The sequence below is a fragment of the Amaranthus tricolor genome, chromosome 1, assembly GCF_026212465.1.
Source record: "Amaranthus tricolor cultivar Red isolate AtriRed21 chromosome 1, ASM2621246v1, whole genome shotgun sequence".
Lineage (NCBI taxonomy): Eukaryota > Viridiplantae > Streptophyta > Magnoliopsida > Caryophyllales > Amaranthaceae > Amaranthus > Amaranthus tricolor.
In genome coordinates, this window is record NC_080047.1 from 7,649,251 (window position 1) to 7,670,635 (window position 21,385).

At 28.6% G+C, this 21,385-nt stretch overlaps 2 protein-coding genes across 2 annotated transcripts; one reads left to right on the forward strand and one right to left on the reverse strand.

Moving 5' to 3' along the window:
- Window positions 1–1,285: 1,285 nt before the first annotated feature.
- LOC130828702 (uncharacterized) lies at window positions 1,286–6,172 on the reverse strand. Its single transcript, XM_057694665.1, has 2 exons — window positions 6,018–6,172; window positions 1,286–3,118 (listed from the first exon to the last, which is right to left on the reverse strand). Exons 1-2 carry the CDS (start codon window positions 6,093–6,095, stop codon window positions 1,547–1,549), a joined length of 1,650 nt encoding a protein of 549 aa, XP_057550648.1. The 5' UTR covers window positions 6,096–6,172; the 3' UTR covers window positions 1,286–1,546.
- Window positions 6,173–7,849: 1,677 nt separating this feature from the next.
- Window positions 7,850–10,789, forward strand: LOC130828706 (uncharacterized). The gene is made up of 2 exons (XM_057694669.1): window positions 7,850–8,393; window positions 10,672–10,789. Exons 1-2 carry the CDS (start codon window positions 7,994–7,996, stop codon window positions 10,767–10,769), a joined length of 498 nt encoding a protein of 165 aa, XP_057550652.1. The 5' UTR covers window positions 7,850–7,993; the 3' UTR covers window positions 10,770–10,789.
- Window positions 10,790–21,385: the final 10,596 nt, after the last annotated feature.

Below are 21,385 nucleotides of genomic sequence, written 5' to 3' on the forward strand. Positions count from 1 at the left end.
GGCTGACCCAAATTGACGGATTATTATAAGACCATCTCGTCCAAGTTTTTGTAATCTTACACAACTCTTATGAGATAGATGAAAGCGACCCAATAGATTTTAAAAAGCTTACTTTACTTATAATTGTACACGATTATAACATGTAAAGTTGGTGATTATGTAAAGTAATTAAACGTACATATTGATTAATATAAAGTAAATTAATTTTCTACTACAAACGTACATATTGATTAATTTTCTTATAAATGAGGAAACTAAAGTAAATGAGACATTTGTGTTCCACTAGTGAAAATAAGACATTGATTAAAATTTCTTGTTTAAAGTCATCAATACTACTAATGAGACATTATTTTATTGGCAAAATTTGATGAGTTTGTTGGTAAGATATTATTTTTTTTACAAAATTTATTCTAATGTATATTCTCATTTAAAGACATGGTATAATGTATGAAAAATTGTAAATTATGATCAAAATTTCATACCATTAAATGACATGATGTATTTCATCGAACTTTACACTACAAATCATTCTTATTACAATCATTTGATACCAAAAACCAACTATAACGTTAGAATTACTTTTAACTTTTACAAGATTATAAAACTGAATATAATACTCTATCCATTTAAAAAAAAACTATAATATTCAATGATATGTTAATGTACCAAAAATTAAAATACATAAATTTTCTTTGTTGTTGGTCATCTGCCATTTTGATTTTAGATTGAAAAAAAATATACCGAAACTCGTAGAAAAGCTAAGCTATTTTAGCGACTAACATCTAAAAAATTATTGAATCGAAAAAATCCTTCATAGTTTGGCCCGGGAAATAGCAGTAACAATAACTAATAATATTTTGATTTTTTGTGTATTAAATGATGGTAATAAAAATGATTTGTAATGTAAATTTTTATAAACAGTATTATATATACACAATCCAATGATTATTACAATTTGATCATTAATAAACATTTTTCTTCCTAATTTTTTATTACATACCTCTAATACTATATTTTAAATAGTAATGCATTAGAATAATTTTTTTGAAGAAAATGAAATGAACCATGAAAAACAAGCATTGTCATCAAACATGTCAAGACATTTTCCTTCCAACATAGGAGTAATACTAACTTTTAATCATCATTTTCACTGCTTAATTTTGATTATCAAATGGACCATGAAGATCTCCTATAGATTTAGCAATATTCTATATATTTATATTAGAACATTAAATAAAGTTGAAAAGAGAAACAAAATAAATAAACCTATATATATATACTACAATACACACAAACATTTATTTTATTCGGATTATAATCACATAGGACAATAGGATTACAAAGAAGGAATAGGTGAGGATGACCCTCTATGCAACTTGGAAGTAAGCAAACACAAGGAAAATAACATATCCATTATACCTGAAATTACCTCAATTATAGATAATAATGTCATAATACCTAATCATTACATACTTAAGCAGTTGAAAATAATCATTTTTTGAGATCTTATTGATTCAGATTATAAAAGTCATGGTTGAAATCTTTACTAGATTGCAGCAATGGACGGAGACTGCTCTCCATTCATAGCATAAGAATCGTACAGAAACGGGCTAGGTTTTGAATCAAACTCGTTGTTGAAATCTTTCCTGATTGCACCAACGGACGGAGATTGCTCTCCATTGAAAGTATAAGTACCGTACTTCAACCTGTTAGGTTTTGGATCAAACTCGTTGTTGAAATCTTTCCTGATTGCACCAATGGACGGAGATTGCTCTCCATTCATAGTATAAGTACCGTACTTCAGTCTGTTAGGTTTTGGATCAAACTCGTTGTTGAAATCTTTCCTAATTGCACCAATGGACGGAGACTGCTCTCCGTTCATAGTATAAGTACTGTACTTCAGCCTATTAGGCTTTGGATCAAAGTCCTTGTTGAGCTCTTTACTGATTGCATCAATGAACAGAGATTGCTCTCCATTGATAGTATAAGTACCATACTTCAACCTGTTAGGTTTTGGATCAAACTCGTTGTTGAAATCTTTCCTGATTGCGCCAATGGACGGAGACTGCTCTCCATTCATAGTATAAGTACCGTACTTCAGCCTGTTAGGCTTTGGATCAAAGTCCTTGTTGAGCTCTTTACTGATTGCATCAATGAACAGAGATTGCTCTCCATTGATAGTATAAGTACCATACTTCAACCTGTTAGGTTTTGGATCAAACTCGTTGTTGAAATCTTTCCTGATTGCGCCAATGGACGGAGACTGCTCTCCATTCATAGTATAAGTACCGTACTTCAGCCTGTTAGGCTTTGGATCAAAGTCCTTGTTGAGCTCTTTACTGATTGCATCAATGAACGGAGATTGCTCTCCATTGATAGTATAAGTACCGTACTTCAACCTGTTAGGTTTTGGATCAAACTCGTTGTTGAAATCTTTTCTGACTGCACCAATGGACGGAGATTGCTCTCCATTCATAGTATAAGTACCGTACTTCAGTCTGTTAGGTTTTGGATCAAACTCGTCGTTGAAATCTTTCCTGATTGCACCAATGGATGGAGACTGCTCTCCTTTCATAGTATAAGTACCGTACTTCAGCCTGTTAGGCTTTGGATCAAAGTCCTTGTTGAGCTCTTTACTGATTGCATTAATGAACAAAGATTGCTCTCCATTGATAGTATAAGTACCGTACTTCAACCTATTAGGTTTTGGATCAAATTCGTTGTTGAAATCTTTCCTGATTGCACCAATGGACGGAGACTGCTCTCCATTGATAGTATAAGTACCGTACTTCAGCCTGTTAGGTTTTGCATCAAACTCGTTGTTGAAATCTTTCCTAATTGCACCAATGGATGGAGACTGCTCTCCATTCACAGTATAAGTACTGTACTTCAACCTGTTAGGCTTTGGATCAAACTCGTTGTTGAATTCTTTACTAATTGCACCACGTGAGGGAGATTGCTTTGGATTAATTGTGTAACTATGGTAGTCTCCCTTCTGATGGCCTTCATAAGACTTCTCGTTAATATAATTTTTAATAGCTTGAGGCATGTCCTGTCCGTCCATCATGCTATCCCAATACGCTTTAAGGTCTTTTCTTCCATCAATTTGGCTTGCAAGCTGTTCAATGTTCATTATCACACTCTAATAAGCTGTACAAATTTAAAGTGACAACTAACTCGTATCATAAAAAAGGACTATAATTATAATAAATAGGAGGAAATATAAAACAATTGTGCTGAGATAGAGAAATTAGATAGAGGAAATAGCTAGGAAAATAGACAATGACGTTAGTTAGCTTCAACTAAACCAGCAAGCGGCCATGGGTTTACATAATGGAGCGACCTAAAAACGAGCTTAAATCATCTTTTTTTGTTATTATTATTATTATTAGAAAAATTATTAATGGTATTTATGAATTTTGACACTTTATTAATGGTACCCTTGAATTTTTTTTATTATTAATATTACCCTTGTATTATGGAACGTTTTATAATCGTAACCTTTTTTTAATTTTTCCTTTCAAAATCGTTCAAAACCGTTAACTTTCTTTTATATTTAGAGTTGAAAAATAAAAGAAAAAGAAAAAAAGTTAACCGTTTTTGATAATACGGTTGTAAAAGTTTAAAAAGGTTACTGTTGTAAAATGCTCAATAGTACGAGGGTACCATTGATAATAAAAAAAACTTAAGGACACCATTGATAAAGTGTCAAAACTCAGGGGTACCATTGATAATTTCCCTTATAATTATTATTATTATTGTTATTATTATTATTATTATTATTATTATTATTATTATTTTGTTTAAGAAACTACACTTAATATAATAAAAAGAAACTTTTACAAGAGGTTGGTAGGTCGTCGAATAATAATAATAATAATAATAATAATAATAATAATAATAATAATAATAATAATAATAATAATAATAATAATAATAATAATAATAATAATAATAATAATAATTATTATTATTATTATTATTATTATTATTATTATTATTATTATTATGAAACAATATCACTGATTTATAATACTCCCTCCTATTCAGCTTATATGTCTCATTTCCTTTTATGGTCAAGTCATCTTAATTGTCTTATTTTTATTTTTGGTATGGGTTTTTGACTTTTATGCCCTTAATAGCTTTATCCTATTTTAAATTATATTCTCCATTACCGATACTAATTTTCCTCTCTTACATTAAAAACTGATAATACCACTCTCTTTCCTATCCTTAGGATCTCACTTTTGACTCTCTTTAAAATCCGTGAAAAATTAAAATAGTTTTTGTCAGTTGTTTATTTTTGACTTTTTAGTTAATTTGTTTGAATAATTAGAAGTGTTTATTTTTTCGTTGTCTTAAACTAGTTGTTGGATAAGCTAACTATTAAGTACTGGATATTGACAATTAATTCATTAGAAAAAAAGTAAGCTAGCAAGCAAAAAGTTATGAAAAAGACAACTAAATCAGCTATTTATTTTACTTAAAAGACAGCATTTCAGCTTACTAAAATCCATTTACCAAATTAGTTTTTTGTTTCTTCAACCAATTATAAAGGCAAATGCCAAACAGAAATTATCAAATGAGACAGTTTCATGGTGAGACCAAAATTCTACTAGGCTGGCGCAATGTATGCTTATTGTTTTAGAATGATCACTCATAACCTTAAAGTGATCACTTTTTTTAGATGATTAAAATGATCACTTACAACTTTAAAGTGATCACTTACAATTTATTTAAATTGATTATTTTTTACCGGGAGTTTTTGGTATAAAGAGTAGAATGAAATAAAATGGAAATAGATAAGAAAGGATATATACGGTAACAATAAGTAATGATTGTTCAGTATAGATAGGAAATTCTTCATTTTAGCAATTTTGTAAGAGATAATTTTTTAAAAAAAAAACAAAAATTGCAGAAATTATGCCTCAAATCATTTGTTATTTTGCAACTTTAATCAAACACCTTTTGAGCATCAAATCAAACACCTAAACTCCGTGAACATGTCCCTTTAATAGTGCACACAGTGATGAATATACAATAATGTATGAAATAACTTAGTAAAATTTCTACTTAAATTATGTTTTCTTGTTACTATTTGAAGCTAATTTTAAAAAATAACTTCTAAAATTAAACTAGAGCTCTTGATAAGCTATGTCATCTTTCCATGAATTGAAATTTCGCTCCAAATTTTCTAAATTTTCTACAATAATTCGAAGGTAATTTAAAAAAAGGAACTACTAATAATAGTAGTAAGATTCAAGTTGGTCTTATTTTGCACCAAATTTTCTACAATTTCATCGTAAATTTTAAGTCAAACGGATTCAACAATAATGAAAAGATGAATTTTTGCTCATAAAGAAAAACAGATTTTAGATGTAATTTATTTTAAAACTTGAAAATAATTGTTACTTATATTTTATCACAAGCCCCAAGTAAGGGTAACAATTACATTATTCTTTAAAAAAACAGTAATTAATGATTTCAAGTAACTGAATTTGTTACCAATCACAAAACTACATGACCGAACAATCCCTTAGAATGATCACTTATAACTTAAAGTGATCACTTACAATTTAAAGTGCTTAATTTGCGAAATGAGCTAATTATATGGATTTGTCTCATGGTGAGATGGTATCATATTAGATTTGCTCAAAGCCAAAAGCCTACTAAAACTTCAACGTAAAAGTCACTCAGCAAACATCCACATAAAAGATCGGGTCAAGTTGGTTGCGGACCAAACAGACAAGCCTAACCGGTCCATCTAAGTCTATTTATTCAAAATAAAGCCCGATTCAATGCAACTCATATCCAAGTTTGAGCCGTGACATGTTCTTATCTGATCCATTCCATATGTCTATTCACAATGTTGTTGTTCCAAGTGGATGCTTTAACAAGTGAGCTGGTTTATAATTGGTTCAAGATTTTTTGTAGTTATGTCCTTAAAATTGGCACAATACTGCAAACTTTTATAAAATTAGATAAAAAGAAAAAAAAAATTAAGAATAGATGCTTACCAACATAACCGAGAATAGAATAGTGAATAAGATTCTGATGTAGCCTTCCATATCTAACAATAGTAATGCTTTGTTCATTTTTTTAATACTCCAAAAAGTATTGATCTGTGGAAGTACTCATGTTCCTTCCTTCTTATATAGGGAGTCAGGGAGAGGAACGCTATTTTCCTTGAAATCGCATTGGTATTTTGTTTTCACAAATAAAATGTGAGACGATTCTTTTTGAAAGATTATTTTTAATTGAGTCGGCTTATAAAGAAAAATTTAGATTTAGTTAATTGGTGGACATAATATTAAAGATGTTGGAAGTAGGCATTTAAGATATTATAAGTACTATACGATTACTCGGTGAGCATTAAGGATATTGTAAGTACACATTAAAAATGATGTAAGAGGCATTAAGGATGATGTAAGTAGACATTAAAGATACCGTAAGTAGTCATTTAAGAACAGAGTCGTCTTGAAAATTTTGGGAACCTTGTGCAAAACTTTTATTTTGCGCCTTATTTATAATACATATATTTATTTATTGATAAATTTAACATTTAATTTTCAATAAACTTTTTCATATACGGGAGAAAGAGAGGTCCTGTACAATCGATCACCTCGCACACCCTCGAAGTCTCCACTGTTTAAGAATATTGTAAGTACACATTAAGGATACGGTAAGTAGACATTAAGGATGATGTAAGTAGGTATTAAGAATGATATAAGTAGGCATTAAGGTCTTAAGGATACAAAAAATAAGTATTAAACTTTAATAGATTGAGCCTGAGAGACATCTCTCAAAGAGACATTCTCTCTGAAGACCAGCTATTTTATTTTTGCTTTTTTTAAAATACTAATAATAACTTATTTGATTCCCAGTTACAAAATATGATAATAAGATATAATCTTAGCGTTAATTTTCATGAAATTCATTATATACAGGGGCGAAGTCAGGATGTTAAATTAGGGGGACAACTTGTCGATCTACTAACAAATTATTTATTATATAAAAACTAGTTGAACTATGAAAATTGTGAAATCATGTAGACTGAAATGAACTTAAATCATAGCAACAATAATTTTAACAAATAGAGTTGAAGCTTCCCTATAATTATCCCTTATGAAAAAAACTAAGTGTTTTTGACTCTATGTATTTGTCGAGCTAGTAAATCTCTAAAAAAAAAATACGAAAATATAGATAGCAAAAATAAAAACACACTACCTAAAATGAATGAATGAGAAATTTTGAAAAATGAAGAGTAATGACATCATAATATAAATTTATTAGTCTATAAAAAATAATATTTTAGATAAGGCACCTTTGATCCCTTAACCTTAAGTTTCAAATGTGTTTCTCCAACTATCGAGTTGTAGTATTTTTTTTATATTTTTTGCACTTTAAACTACATATAATATTAGTAGGGGTAATAGCAAAATACAAAGGATCACAATTTCGACAAGGGGGTGAGGCCTCCCCTGGCCCCCATGAAGACTTGCCTATGATTATATCGTTATTCTTATGTTGATGAAACTCTCACCGTTTGATTAATACTCCCTCCTATTCAGCTGAACTGTCCCATTTCCTTTTATGGTCAAGTCAGCTTAAATGTCCCATTTCTATTTTTGGCATGGATTTTTGACTATAATACCCTTAGTACTTTATCCTATTTTCAATTATACCCTTTATTACCCTTACTAATTTTCCCTCCCTTATAATTAATCAACATAATTAAATCTTAATTAATCCCACCCATTTACACCTCCTCCCTTTATAATCCTAAAACCCTACCCATTCCCCATTTTATATTCTGCCGTTTCTCTTACTCCTCCATTGAAACCTTCACCTTCTTCCTTAGCGTGCTTCTTGTTCTTCTCTGAAAACCCTACCCATTCCCCATTTGATATTCTGTCGTTTCTCTTAATCTTCCATTGAAAGCTTCACCTTCTTCCTTATCGTGTTTCTTGTTCTTCTGTGAAAACCCTAAATCATGGCAAACTCCAGTTCGCCATTAAAATCCCCCCTGAAGAATCCTAACTCGAAAATCGACTCACCCATGAAAAACCCTAAGTCGCATACTTCTTTACTTCTGAGAATCCCCAAATCTCCTTACAAATCGCCTTCTAAGATAGACTTTAAGGGGTTCGATGATGGAAACCCTAGATCTGGACTGAAATCGTTTGAGGAAGAGTCTTATGATTACAATGATGACTCAACTTCTGTTGAGACTGATCCTAAGTGGGGAAGAGAACTTGACTCTGAAGGTGAACCCATTTACACACCTGAGCCTGATATGTATCCTGATCGTGAATATTCTTCCATTGATGCTGTTTTTTCGAATACTGATTGTGAAGAAGAAGATTGGCTTGATAAGCTTGGTCCTTTCTCAAGTGAGTTTCTGTTTGTGTTGGTGCATGTTCATTTTGACTGATGATGATTTTTAAGTTAAACGTTTTTTATGCATTTAATTTCATTGCTCTGTGATCTCAAAGTGAGAGCAGTTTTAGCCACCAAAAAATCGAACAAAGGGGGTTTGGATTGTTTTGCAACGTTTACTGCACAAAGATGTTCGATTTTATACTCAATGATTTCAAAAAAAAAAAGAAATTTACCTGAGAGTTCTAAAACAACCAATTTTTTTCACTAATGTATATTTGAATAAAAATGTTTCATTGAAAACAACATACAATGTTTGTTGTTTGCTTCTGAAACATCCCATGTTAAAGTTCCCAAAAATATGTCCAAATTGAAAAGGAATTTACATTTGATTAATGAAGCTGTGCTGGTTATGCTTGTGTTTGATTCTGTGCTTCAGTGCTGTTGTTGCTTCTGTGCTGTTGTTGCTTTCTTCTGTGTCCCAAAAATTGTTGTTGGTTGCTGTTCTTTTGCTTACACGAAGGTTGCTGTTGCAACTGTTGACATTTGATGACTTTGGTTGTTGGTTACTACTGACATTTCTACATTCAAATCCCCTTCTTCATATCCCCCTGCATACCCAATGACTTCCACAAGCTGATTCATTTTTTCATTACTTAGCTTTGTGAATAAATATTGAAGTGAATCCACAACCAATTGTTTGTCAATAGTGAGGTAATCTGGTAAAGTCCCTTCCCTTGCTGCCTTTGTTTTGTTCATGTGAGGAATGTGATAGTCAAACCCCCCCTGTTTTTTCATGACCTCTATCATACAAGCTTGTAAAGTTATGAATACAAACCTTAAACATTGTGGACTCAGATTTTGAAATGCATTATTCACAGCCTTAAGCAACTCTTTAACATTGTAAGCTGATTTTTGATATTGCAAAGCTTGAATTGATCTAAAAAAACCTAAATCTAGCACGTTCATGTCAGGGGAATTTGGAGGTTGTTGGACTAATTGTATATTAAATCCATCTTTCATTGCCTCTTCTAAAAACCCTCTGTCATTGTGTGCTATATGAGGTTTGGCATTGTCTTGTTGAATGTAAATACGCTTGGATAATTCAGCAGGCCATTTTGCCCTAATGGTTGGCAGCACATTATTGATAAGCATTTCTCTAATGTGCTCTTTTGTGATTGACTGTATTGGCTTAGTTTCCATCTCCCCCCTTTTCCTGTTCTTTGAGCTTCTTTTTGCTGGCTCCTGTGTAATAAATGGCCAAATGCCTATCTTTCCATCAAAAAAAACATCACCTTCAGTTGTAAATATAGGCTTTGTTACAGCACACATAAACATTATTTTTGGTATGAACCTTTTTGATTGACATTCTCTATGTGGTTCTACTTCACCCGGAGCTAGATAATAACTTTGTGTCTCTCGGGTTAGATAGAAATGTTTTTCATCTATGTGAACAACGTTAGTAAATGGCTTAAACTTGAATTGATCATTTTGTTCATTGTATTCACATTTAGATAATGCAAAGCTTAACCTGTGTAACTTGTTGTTTTCATTCAAAGCTGGTTTGATTGCGTTTGTGTGCCTTCTTATTACTTTGTTCCTCTTCCACCTACACACCGTTGATTGTGACACTTCCATTTGCTTTGCTACTGAATGCTGTGTACCCTTGAGTTCATATTTGATTGCCTTAAATTTTTCTTCATCAAACTTTATTTTGTTTGCTGCTTCTTTCCCCCATCTCTTGCTGTTGAGGTTAATGATTGTGGTATTGGTTGTCATCTGCTTCTTGACATCATTCCACAATCGTGTAATTGTTTTCCTACAAACCTCAAACTCAATCGCAAGTGCGTTGATTGTGCCTAGCGCTGGTTTGCCCTTCTTATTTAATGCAGACAGTAGCTTCTGCATTATGCTCTCTCTTTGTTGTGTAGTTAATTGTTTTGTAGGAGCCATTGTTTTAGTTGATTGTGTAATAAATGAGCTTTGTCATTGTCTATTTATGCTTTATGTTTTGTAAAGTTATGATTGATTTTATCTTCTTGTTGCAAATTTCATTTTTGGCGCCACACTTTCTGTTTTCTCAAATTTTGGCTGTGTGCTTTGGGAATTTTCATGAATTGTTGGCGGCAGTTTCTGAATATGTATTCAATTCCTTCTTTTTGGACATTTTCATTTTGGGTTTCAAAATTATGTGGGTACTGTGATGATATTTTCATGAATTGGTTGTTTATAAATTGGAGGCTATTTAAGAAATTATTAATGCATTTTTTGGGTAATTTGGAAAATCTGAAGTCAATGATCGCAAAAAAATTCGCACTCACATGATCAGTAACGACTGCAACTACACCGAAGCTGTTGAAGAATTGAGAAGGCTCTCGGAGATACCGTAATTGATGTTTTTAATTTTTAGTACTCTTGACAAACTTATGTAATTTGCAAAAATTATTGTAAACGTAATTGTGGCGCAATTTAGGACTTAATTATGTAATTTAGGACTTAATTAAATTATCGATGTAATTGTGGCGCAAAAAAATTTCAAACTTTTGGTGCCAAAAAAAATCAGCTTTTAATTTGGTGGGAATCATTAATTCCTTAATCTTTACAATTAAAAACCCATAATACTACTCTCTCTCCTCTCTTAGGGTCCCATTTTGACTTTTCTTAAAATCCGTGAAAAGTCAAATGGGACATCTCACCTGAATAGGAGGGAGTATTATTTTTCATAAATTTTCTTTACCATCTAACACTTTTTCTCATTTTTTAAGATTAAAGAAATAAATTTTGCTAAGAATAAAGTTATTAGAGTGGGAAAATATAATCATAAACAGTCAAATAGTAAACGTTGTAAAGTAATTTTTCATTATAAATAGTAAACATTATGTCTAGCTTGTTACTTATAAATGCTCAAATCACCGTACTCAATTCAACTGTACTTCTTTCATTCCTTTGCTTAGGATTTTCTACTTCTTAATTTTCTTATTATATTATCTTCCTCAATTTTTCATTTGTTATTTTCTCTATGTTTGAGTGTGCAAACTCAATGAATAAAAATAATGTTCTTCCTTTTTCTCTTCAAAATTGTGAGACTTTTTTTTTAATGTCTTTTTACTCAATCTCTTTTTCATTTATAAATGGTTCCATTACTTTTTTTTTTATAAAATAAATCAAAAAAATTATTATATCTTCTCATACAATATAATTATTCTACTTAAAAATCAATTATAATAATTTATTTGTTCTTTTAAATTTGTACCATAAAATCTAATATATAATAATTTTGAGTTTTATGATAAAAATTTAAAGAGAGAAAAGACAATAATATGTTATGTAATCTCTTGTAAACAATTGAATGAGAAGAGGAGCATAAAAAACGTGGCAGCCTTTTTATAAAAATCTTACTAAACGACAAAGGAATCATATAAATGTAGCCAACTACTCTTAGTTTAAATGTAGCCAACTAATATGATAAACTTAATAATTGGAATGATGAATGCTAGTGGCGGAAGTTACACATTAAGTTCAAGGGGTAAAGGTTATTATTCAACTAAAAAATATTAGGTTAAGATTGAATTTTTGACCTTTAGTTTAATATTAATACGTTAAAAAAAAAAAAAAAAAAAACCCATTAAGACACATTTTTTTGGTAATATTTTGTATTTATATGATGACAAAATAAAATTTCGGGGGGCTAAACCCCTTTCGACATACATGAACAAAATCGTAATTAAATGTGACAAATCTATGAAAATTAATGTAAATATTGTAAAAACTAATTGGTATATAAAAATGAAATGAAAGCTTAATCACCTTACTTCCATAAAGAAGAACAAAAAAAACAAAGGTAAAACAAACCACACCCTAATAGATACAATAAACACAGAGCAAGATCATCATATTCATTATCATTGTACCCAATATATGTCGTTCATATAAACTATAATTAGGGTTTGGGGAGGATACGAAGAATGGAAGATGGCAACTGATATACTTATAAAGGAAAATGCGGTTAAAAAATCCCTCAACTTAAGAAAGATCCTCTAAAAAAGAGATTTCTAAAACGAAAAAGATTGAATGAAGCTGATCCCGCAAGCCTAAATCTTATTACCATACAAGATCATTATCATAAATTAATATAAATAAAAATAAAAATACATACAAATAAAAAATAAAATGTGGTGCATCAACAACTAAATTAATTAAAAAGCTATTATCCTTGAACCTAGCTAATAATAACATTATTTAGCAAAACCAATAATAAAGTTAAATTATACTTCCTCCTCTGGGAAATACCCGCTAGATACGGTTTTTGATTTTTAACACTATTCATCATTTAAGCTTATTTTATATATTGCGGCTAATGTGTAAAATGAAATAGTCAAGTGAGACCTTCTTTGATTCATCTAATCGCATGCTTTCATAATATTATGTTTTTATAATTTTTAGACGTATATAGTTCAATATATAAGTAATCAAATAACATATTAAATAGCATAAAAAATCAAATATGGGTTCTAAAGCATCGTTGAGCAGTGAATTATGCATCGTTGGTTCTGAAGCATCCGCAAGATGCCCGACTATATACAGAGGCTCCCAAAACAAAGGGATCTCACTTATTAGTTTACTTTAGTTTACTTGCTTCATTTTTTATTTTTTACACAATTTTTGGTCGTATATTTGGAAAAATAAATAATAATAATAATAATAATAATAATAATAATAATAATAATAATAATAAATAGAAATAATTACCTAGAATAATCCAACCTTTTAAAAATTTTTCTACAATAACCCCATCTATTGATTAGCCATGAATAATTCCAACTTTAGAGGGTATTTGCCTAAAGTAAACTTGGGTGACCCGATGACCTGCTATAGTAAGTAATTCACCAACAAAATAAACTGAAAATTAATTTAAAATTCGAGAAAAATATTAAAAATTTACATGAAAAATTCTAAGTAATTAAAAAATCACAATTGTTTTAAAATTATTTTTTGTTATATTTTTTTCGACATTTGATTTTAATTTATCATTTTTAAAAAAAAAAACTTGCTATAGCAAGTTATTCGGTCACCCGGTTTACTCTAGAAAAATACCGCTATAAGTTGTGATTATTCATGGTTAATCAATAGGTGAGATTATTGTAGAAAAATCATGAAAAGGTTGAATTATTATTCTAGATAGTAATAATAATAATAATCATAATAATAATAATAATAATAATAATAATAATAAATCTAACCTCAACACTTATTGTTAATTAGGTTTTGCTCCGCTCTAAAAATATGCCATATTAAGTCTTAAGAACTACATGAGAAAGGATAAGTACATGTCTCGCAATTTTCTTCATTTTTGAAAGCACAAAAATATCACAACTAACATTAGTAAACGTACCATGAGAAATGTCTTGAGGTCGTTTATTTTACTCTAGGCATATGAAACGGTACGCTTTATATATGATTAAATAGTTAACAATTCAAATTTATTATGATAATGTGAATTTTTTTGTTTAGAATCGTCTTACTGTAAAATAGTCTATCACAAAAGTAACTATAGATGTGGTCTTAGTAACTCAACAGCTCATCAATATTAATGGACGACGACCCTTCACCAAAGCGGAAGGAAACATCACCCAACATAACGGTAAGAGCAATTCACCTGTGGGGGTTCTACCCTCTGGCCCGCTCTGGCCCCTGGCCCCACCTCAAGGGACCACCATCAATTGCCTCCCTGCGCAGCTGTGCCCCTTCATTAACTCCTTGACATTTGACACCATGTAATGGTTTTGTAGGTTACAGAACAGCAACAGGTAAGTCTTGTATGAAATCGTCTCATCATGAAATGAGCTATATAATTGGTATATTTTTCTAATTGATCATTATAAAATAGAGCGTAAAAAGTGACCACATTGAATTATAGTTGATGACTTTGACACTAATGGCCCAGCTCGTTTGGTAATTGTTACTAAATGGTGGGAATGGTAATAGAAAGTTAGTGAGATTTCAGTAGAAATATATTTTGATAAATTTAATGCTCTTGCTTATTCTTCTTCTATAATTTCATTTTCTTCACAAAATTAATTCTAATTCATTATCATTTGAACATGGTATATTAGGTAATAATGGAAAATTGCAAACAAAAAAACTTTTTATAATAACTTTTATTACTATGGCAATGACATGATACATATCATGAAAATTTATACTGTAGTTCATTCTCATTACCATTAATTAGTACTGTTAACTTAATAGATTATAAATACATATTATTTAATATAAATAATTTTACTGTGAAACCATTTCATTTGAAAATTTGTAAATGAAAAAACAAAACACTTGGACCCATCAGATACAATTATCGAAGTTTAACAAGTAAATTTAAGTATGAAGAGGATAAAATTTAGCCTAACTACAATTATTTTTTCTTATTTATTACTCTTTTCAATTTAAAGGAAATGCATTATTTATTTTTTTAATACTATTTATCAATTACTTTTAATTTGTATTTTATTTATAATATAAATGTCAAAATATAGTTGATTGGAATCTTGTTTGATTTGTCACAGTAAAATTTTATTAATATTAAATTTTTATAATTTTTAATTATACAAAATTAATATTTAGAATTGAATCAGTGCATTTAATAAAGCGTAAAAATCAATGGAACAATTAGTGCGACTTGAAAAAAGTATTACCAATTTTAAACTATCATATGATTAAATTTAGTTCTTTCATTTCATAATACTTATTATATTTTTTCCTTTTAACAATTTCAAAGTACTTACTACTCCTAAATTACTGCAAAAATTAATCACATAAAATATTAACATTCCTCTTATGTTTTTCTTTACCCTTAATTTTCTTTCATTATTCACTCAAACTCTAAAAATTTTCTAGTTAATTACATTGATTTATTTGTTTGAAAAAACAATAATAAGATAAACATGAAAAAGAAAAAAAATTAAAACCCACCTCCTTGTTATAACTTGACAACAAACCACAATTTATAACCTCCACAAACTCATCTCAACACTGGTTGTTTTAGTCTTTTTCTCACTAAACATTTGGTTTTTCTATTTTTTTCAATAAAATCTCATTTTTTTTTAAATCTTATGACGGAGCAAACTCACTTTTTTATAATTTGGTTAGGTTCGAAAATTAATACAAATAAGAGGAAACAAGAATTAAATCTTCCGATAAATGATGATAAGTAAAATAATTTTCACAAAGGTGAAAAGTTAAGCCCTCGACTATTATATTAATCTAAAATATATAACTTATAGAGTAGTATCCACGCAATTCAAATATCTTAGTAAAGACTGTATATAGAAAATTCAAATACTACTTCCTTTGAACCATTTTAGTTGTCTCAATTTCTTATTAGACAAAGTCATTTTAGTTATCACATTTCTATTTTTGTCAGTCTTTTTTTACCTAAATATCCTTAGTTCACACATGTAATTAAGAATATACCCTCATATACCTTACTTACCCAACTACCCTTCACTAGTTACCCTTTACTATTTATCCTTTTTAATGGACTTCACACCATCCTTAATAACCGTGCCCAAGTAAATGGGACAACTAAATTAGTTGGTAGGGAGTATTATATTAAATGATGGGAAAAGATGTATGATCAATAATTCATCAAATATCTTTATATTAGAAGGAACATGCAAAAAATGAGGCAGCATTCCATACAATGGCAACTACTTTTTTTGCTAATTAATCAATGCCTGTATCATATTAAATGACAAAGTAGATTGTCTTAAATTTTGCCAACCCGAGTAGGATGTCGAACTTTCAAGCACAAATAATTAATTCAAAAATGTACTTCAAACACGAAATACAATTCATGGATGTGACAAATCTATGGAAATTAATGGATATTATTTCTTTTCTCAATAATTAATTTGCATCTTTAAGTAAAATCATATAATATCATCATACAATAAAATAAAACTTTGAAAATTACCAATATTATATTTTTGTAATTGTTGAAAAATGGATGAATTTAATTGGCTGATAATTGACTATATGGCAAATCATTTTTATGATAAACATAAATTATAATTTAATATGTTTAATTGATACAAAAAATTCATCCATAGATTATATTTTAAGGAAAAAAATATAGGAAAAGATCATGATTTTATTTATTAAATACTGTTTAAATTGAGTATAAGTAAATTTAAGAATTATTTTCTAAGAAAATTTTAAGAATTATTAAAAAAATTGATTGAGAATTACTTAATATTTTATGTTTTATATATTAATGACAATCTTTTAAGAGTAAAACAACCATTAGTCATAAATATACAAACTTATTGCAACCAAGAATGTTGACTATTTTCAAATCAAAGAAATGAAACTATTTACATATTAACTAATTTAGTAACATGGACAATAATAATTTTTTGGTACACAAACATATACTAAATTATTATCAATTTTTTAATTATCTAATCAATATATTTTAAATAATATACAATTATAAAATTTTTTCGTTCTCCAAAAAAAAAATATACAATCATGCGGCCAATTTGTTATTTTAATGATTTCATATCGATTATTATTAAAAGATTTTTTAGAATATGGGAAAAAAATCAAGGACGCAAGAAGGATATTAAAGTATTAAAAGGTTTTAAACTTTTAGTGCTATGTAATTATGGATTGAATAGAGTAATAAATAGTTGCTTTGAAAATTATAAATTATACTTATATGACAGGAAAAATATAGGAAGAGTCTATAAACATTTACAAGTGGGAGGTGTACTCATAGAAATTTGAAATCATGTTACTTTTTGAGTAAATATACAAATATGATTTGTTCAATATTTTAGTAAAATGTGAACGACAAATAATTTTTTTTTGATGAAAAACATGTCACAAATTTAAAAGAATTATGATGTTCAAATATATATATATATATATATATATATATATATATATATATATATATATATATATATATATATATATATAGGATCAAATAAGAATAATTTTAAAATGAGAAGGATTAAAAAGATTTTTGTTTGATTTTATTTTGTTACTATATATACAAAAAAAGATACTATATTATAAATTAAAAACATTTTAAAAATTATTTCATAGTTACTTTTCTGTATAACCTAGTTATTTTTACAATTATGTGTTTTTGACTCAATCGTGACCATAGATTTTTTTTTATTTTAGTGAAATCAAGGGTGTAGAATCCTTCTTACTCTTCTTGTTTTCAACCCGTTCTCATTAAATCCCTTATATATATATATATATATATATATATATATATATATATATATATATATATATATATATATATATATATATATATATAGAGAGAGAGAGAGAGAGAGAGAGAGGGGATCTAATTTAAAGGGGTTTGAAATCAGAAGGATATGAAGGAATTTCATCCGTTAGATCTATAGATCAATGGTCCATTTTGCACGCGGTTCAGAATAAAAAATAATGTGATGTTTTCTTAATTAATATGTGATACTTTCTATATAAACATGTGTCACTTAAAAGTGTGATGTTTTCTAAATTAATGTGTCATGCTTTCCTCGTAAACATGTGTTACTAGATCTTCTGCTAATACAACTTTTTTTAAATCGTTAGATCTTAATCAATCAACGGTAGCTACTCTTTCCTATCCTTCCTATTTTTACAGTACTCCTTCTTATTGGATCTCTACCCTATATATATATATATATATATATATATATATATATATATATATATATATATATATATATATATATATATATATATATATATATATATATATATATATATATATATAGGATCAAATAAGAAGGATTTTAAAATCAGAAGGGTGAGAAGAATTTTTGTTTGATTTTGTATTGTTACTATATATACAAAAAAGGATACTATGTTATAAATTAAGAACATTTTAAAAATTATTTCATAGTTACCTTTCTGTGTAACATAATTACTTTTATAATTATGTGTTTTTGGCTCAATTCTAACCATAGGTTTTTTTTAGTGAAATCAAGGGTGTAGAGACCTTCTTACCCTTCTCGTTTTCAACTCCTTCTCAATGAATCCCTCCCTTATATATATATATATATATATATATATATATATATATATATATATATATATATATATATATATATATATATATATATATATATATATATATATATATATATATATATATATATATATATATATATATATATATATATATATATATATATATATATATATATATATATATATATATATATATATATATATATATATATATATATATATATATATATATATATATATATATATATATATATATATAAGGATTTATGTATATGTTAGAGCATATAATATATCCTAAGGCCTCAACTATTACCTTAAGCTATTGATTGAGTTGATTTTTTGATATGGTATCAGAGGCAACGTGATAAGAAGTTAGAGGTTCAAATCTCAACCACACTCTAGCCCAATGGGCTCTCTTATGATGAGAGAACATGTTTAAATATATAACATATGCTAGGACCTCAACCAACAACGTACGCTTTTGGTTGAGTTTCCTTTGTAGATTATAATGGCCAAAACTCATAAAAGTCAAATGGGTAATTTTAAATCAGCAACTCTCGAAAATCACAACCTTGACCCGACCTCAACAGATCAGGTTGACTTAATTTCGACCTACTTATCCCGTTTATAATTCTTTCGTTTTCGTTTTAAGGTTTTTAATGTTGATTAAATCTAATTTTCTAGGCTTTAATTTTAACTTTATGTTTTTTTGTTGTTTATTTTGTATTTACTATGAAAAATAAGAAAACATTAAATGAACTAAGTTTAGCTTATACTTATTGATTTAACTCGAAATTATCACATTTAATTAAATGGGGATATACAGGTTTTTTCAGGTTTAAAATTTTGATCTGAACCTAACCCATCTAATAAACAGATCAGGTTGGATCGACCCATTTAATTATTTTGGTCAAAAGTCTCAACCCAAACCCACTTATTTTGAGTTAGCTTCAGGCTGGGTCAGCTTTTACCAGCCCTACCCTTAAGGGCCAAGGCCCAAGGCCATGTGATATATTTTATTGCCTGCTCTCTAATCTTTATCGATGGAGTTAATCATTATTTATTATTGCAGGACCTTAAATATTAGTATAAATTTTTGGTTGAGTTAGTTTCTTAATATGATTTTTAAGCCAACTTGATAAAAAGGTGGAATATTTTACATAATGTATGAGGTTGTACTGAATCAAAGGCGGAGTAACTTGACAAATTCGTTGAAGTCTCTCTGCAATTTCAAAAATTATGATGTTTTTTTAATGACTTTGTATCTTTAAACACTTAACATATAGAAGTATTACTAATACGGAACTTAATAATGAGACCTCTAATTTTTAGGGTCGTGTGGTATGATGATGATGATGATGATGATGATGGTATGTAATCGAACATATTGAACATGTTCAGAACCTCCCTTGTATTGAATGTCTGCATCCAAACTTCAGCCTAGATCAAAGTTCTTGTGTGAAGGGGTGTATTATGTTGAACATTTAGAGTATATAGGCCTAGATTTGTATATACTACATACTTTGTATAATTGTGGGACTAACATAAATATATTATAAGTCCAATTAAATGCCTCACAGAATTTGATAAATCATTACTTTGATTGATAAATCATTACTTTGATTCATAAGCTTTGTTTGGTAAAACATTACTTTGATTCATAAGCTTTGCTTGGTGAAACATTACTTTGGTTCATAAGTTTTGCTTGGTGGAACATTACTTTGATTCATAAGCTTTGCATGGTGAAACACTTTTGTTTTAAAAGGAGGTATTGTTTGATGCATTGCTCTATAAATAGAGGTTGCATGCCAAGGGACATTCCATCCCATCTCCATATCATTTTTTATTTCTCTCTTAAGAATACTCCCATTCTTGTTCTTCCTTTCATGAGATAATACTGAGAGATTAATTAACTCTCAATATCATCAAAGTTCTTAATTCACCACAACACTTGTAAAACTATTGCAATTTCCTTGTGCTAGAATTTTGTTGTGTAGATTAAATCTCATTGTGAATTTCATTTTTATCATCCCAAGCACCTATGTGGGAGAAATATCACAATAAGAAAATGCATGAACTTCTTCTATTCATATCAAGTTTCTGAGCGACTTCTTTGATTGTCGGAACTATATCTTCATCATCTCCTTGATGATTCAACAAGAGTTCAAAGTCATATATAAAGGATTACAAATAGTGTAGATTCATCTTGTAACACATATTTGTAATACATCATTATTGTAATATATTAAAATATAACATATTAGTATCTTAGATCTTAACCATTAACTTAAATTTTTGATTAAGTTGGTTTAATTTAATCTAATCTCGCTTACCACAGTCTACTATGATAAGGCTATATCTGCCATCATCATCATTTGATCTTCGCCGGTCCATATCAGTAGAGTATATAAGATATGATGATGATGAAACGTGTTAATAATGAGCTGATCTTGAATTCATGATTCATGACTACTTTACTGCCCCTTTTTTTAGCTTATTAAAAACTTTTTTTCCTTTTTATTTTCCCTTAACAAGGTCACTCTAATTTAATAAATTATCACTATTTAATCAATGTAAAAATATTGTAGCTCTTTTTTAATGAATAAATAAAATTAAAATACATCAAAAATTTTAGACTTCACAAAATTACAAAGCCTTAAGCCATCGCTCATGATGCTCTTGTAAAGAGCCGATCCTAAATTATTATAAATACACTCATAACTCTTCATTTTAAGAAAATTGACGGTTTTTATTTTTCATTTATAATAAAAATAATAAATTATATAAATTTTAAATATGCTTATTCCTTCAATATCTATCCATGTGTAATAATTTCAATGATTTAAATATTATCAAACAGACAATTAAACACGTATCAGATACCGACACTCATCACATATTAAACCATATATAAAAAAATGTGAATCAAGGGTGGGGCCTGCTAAATGTA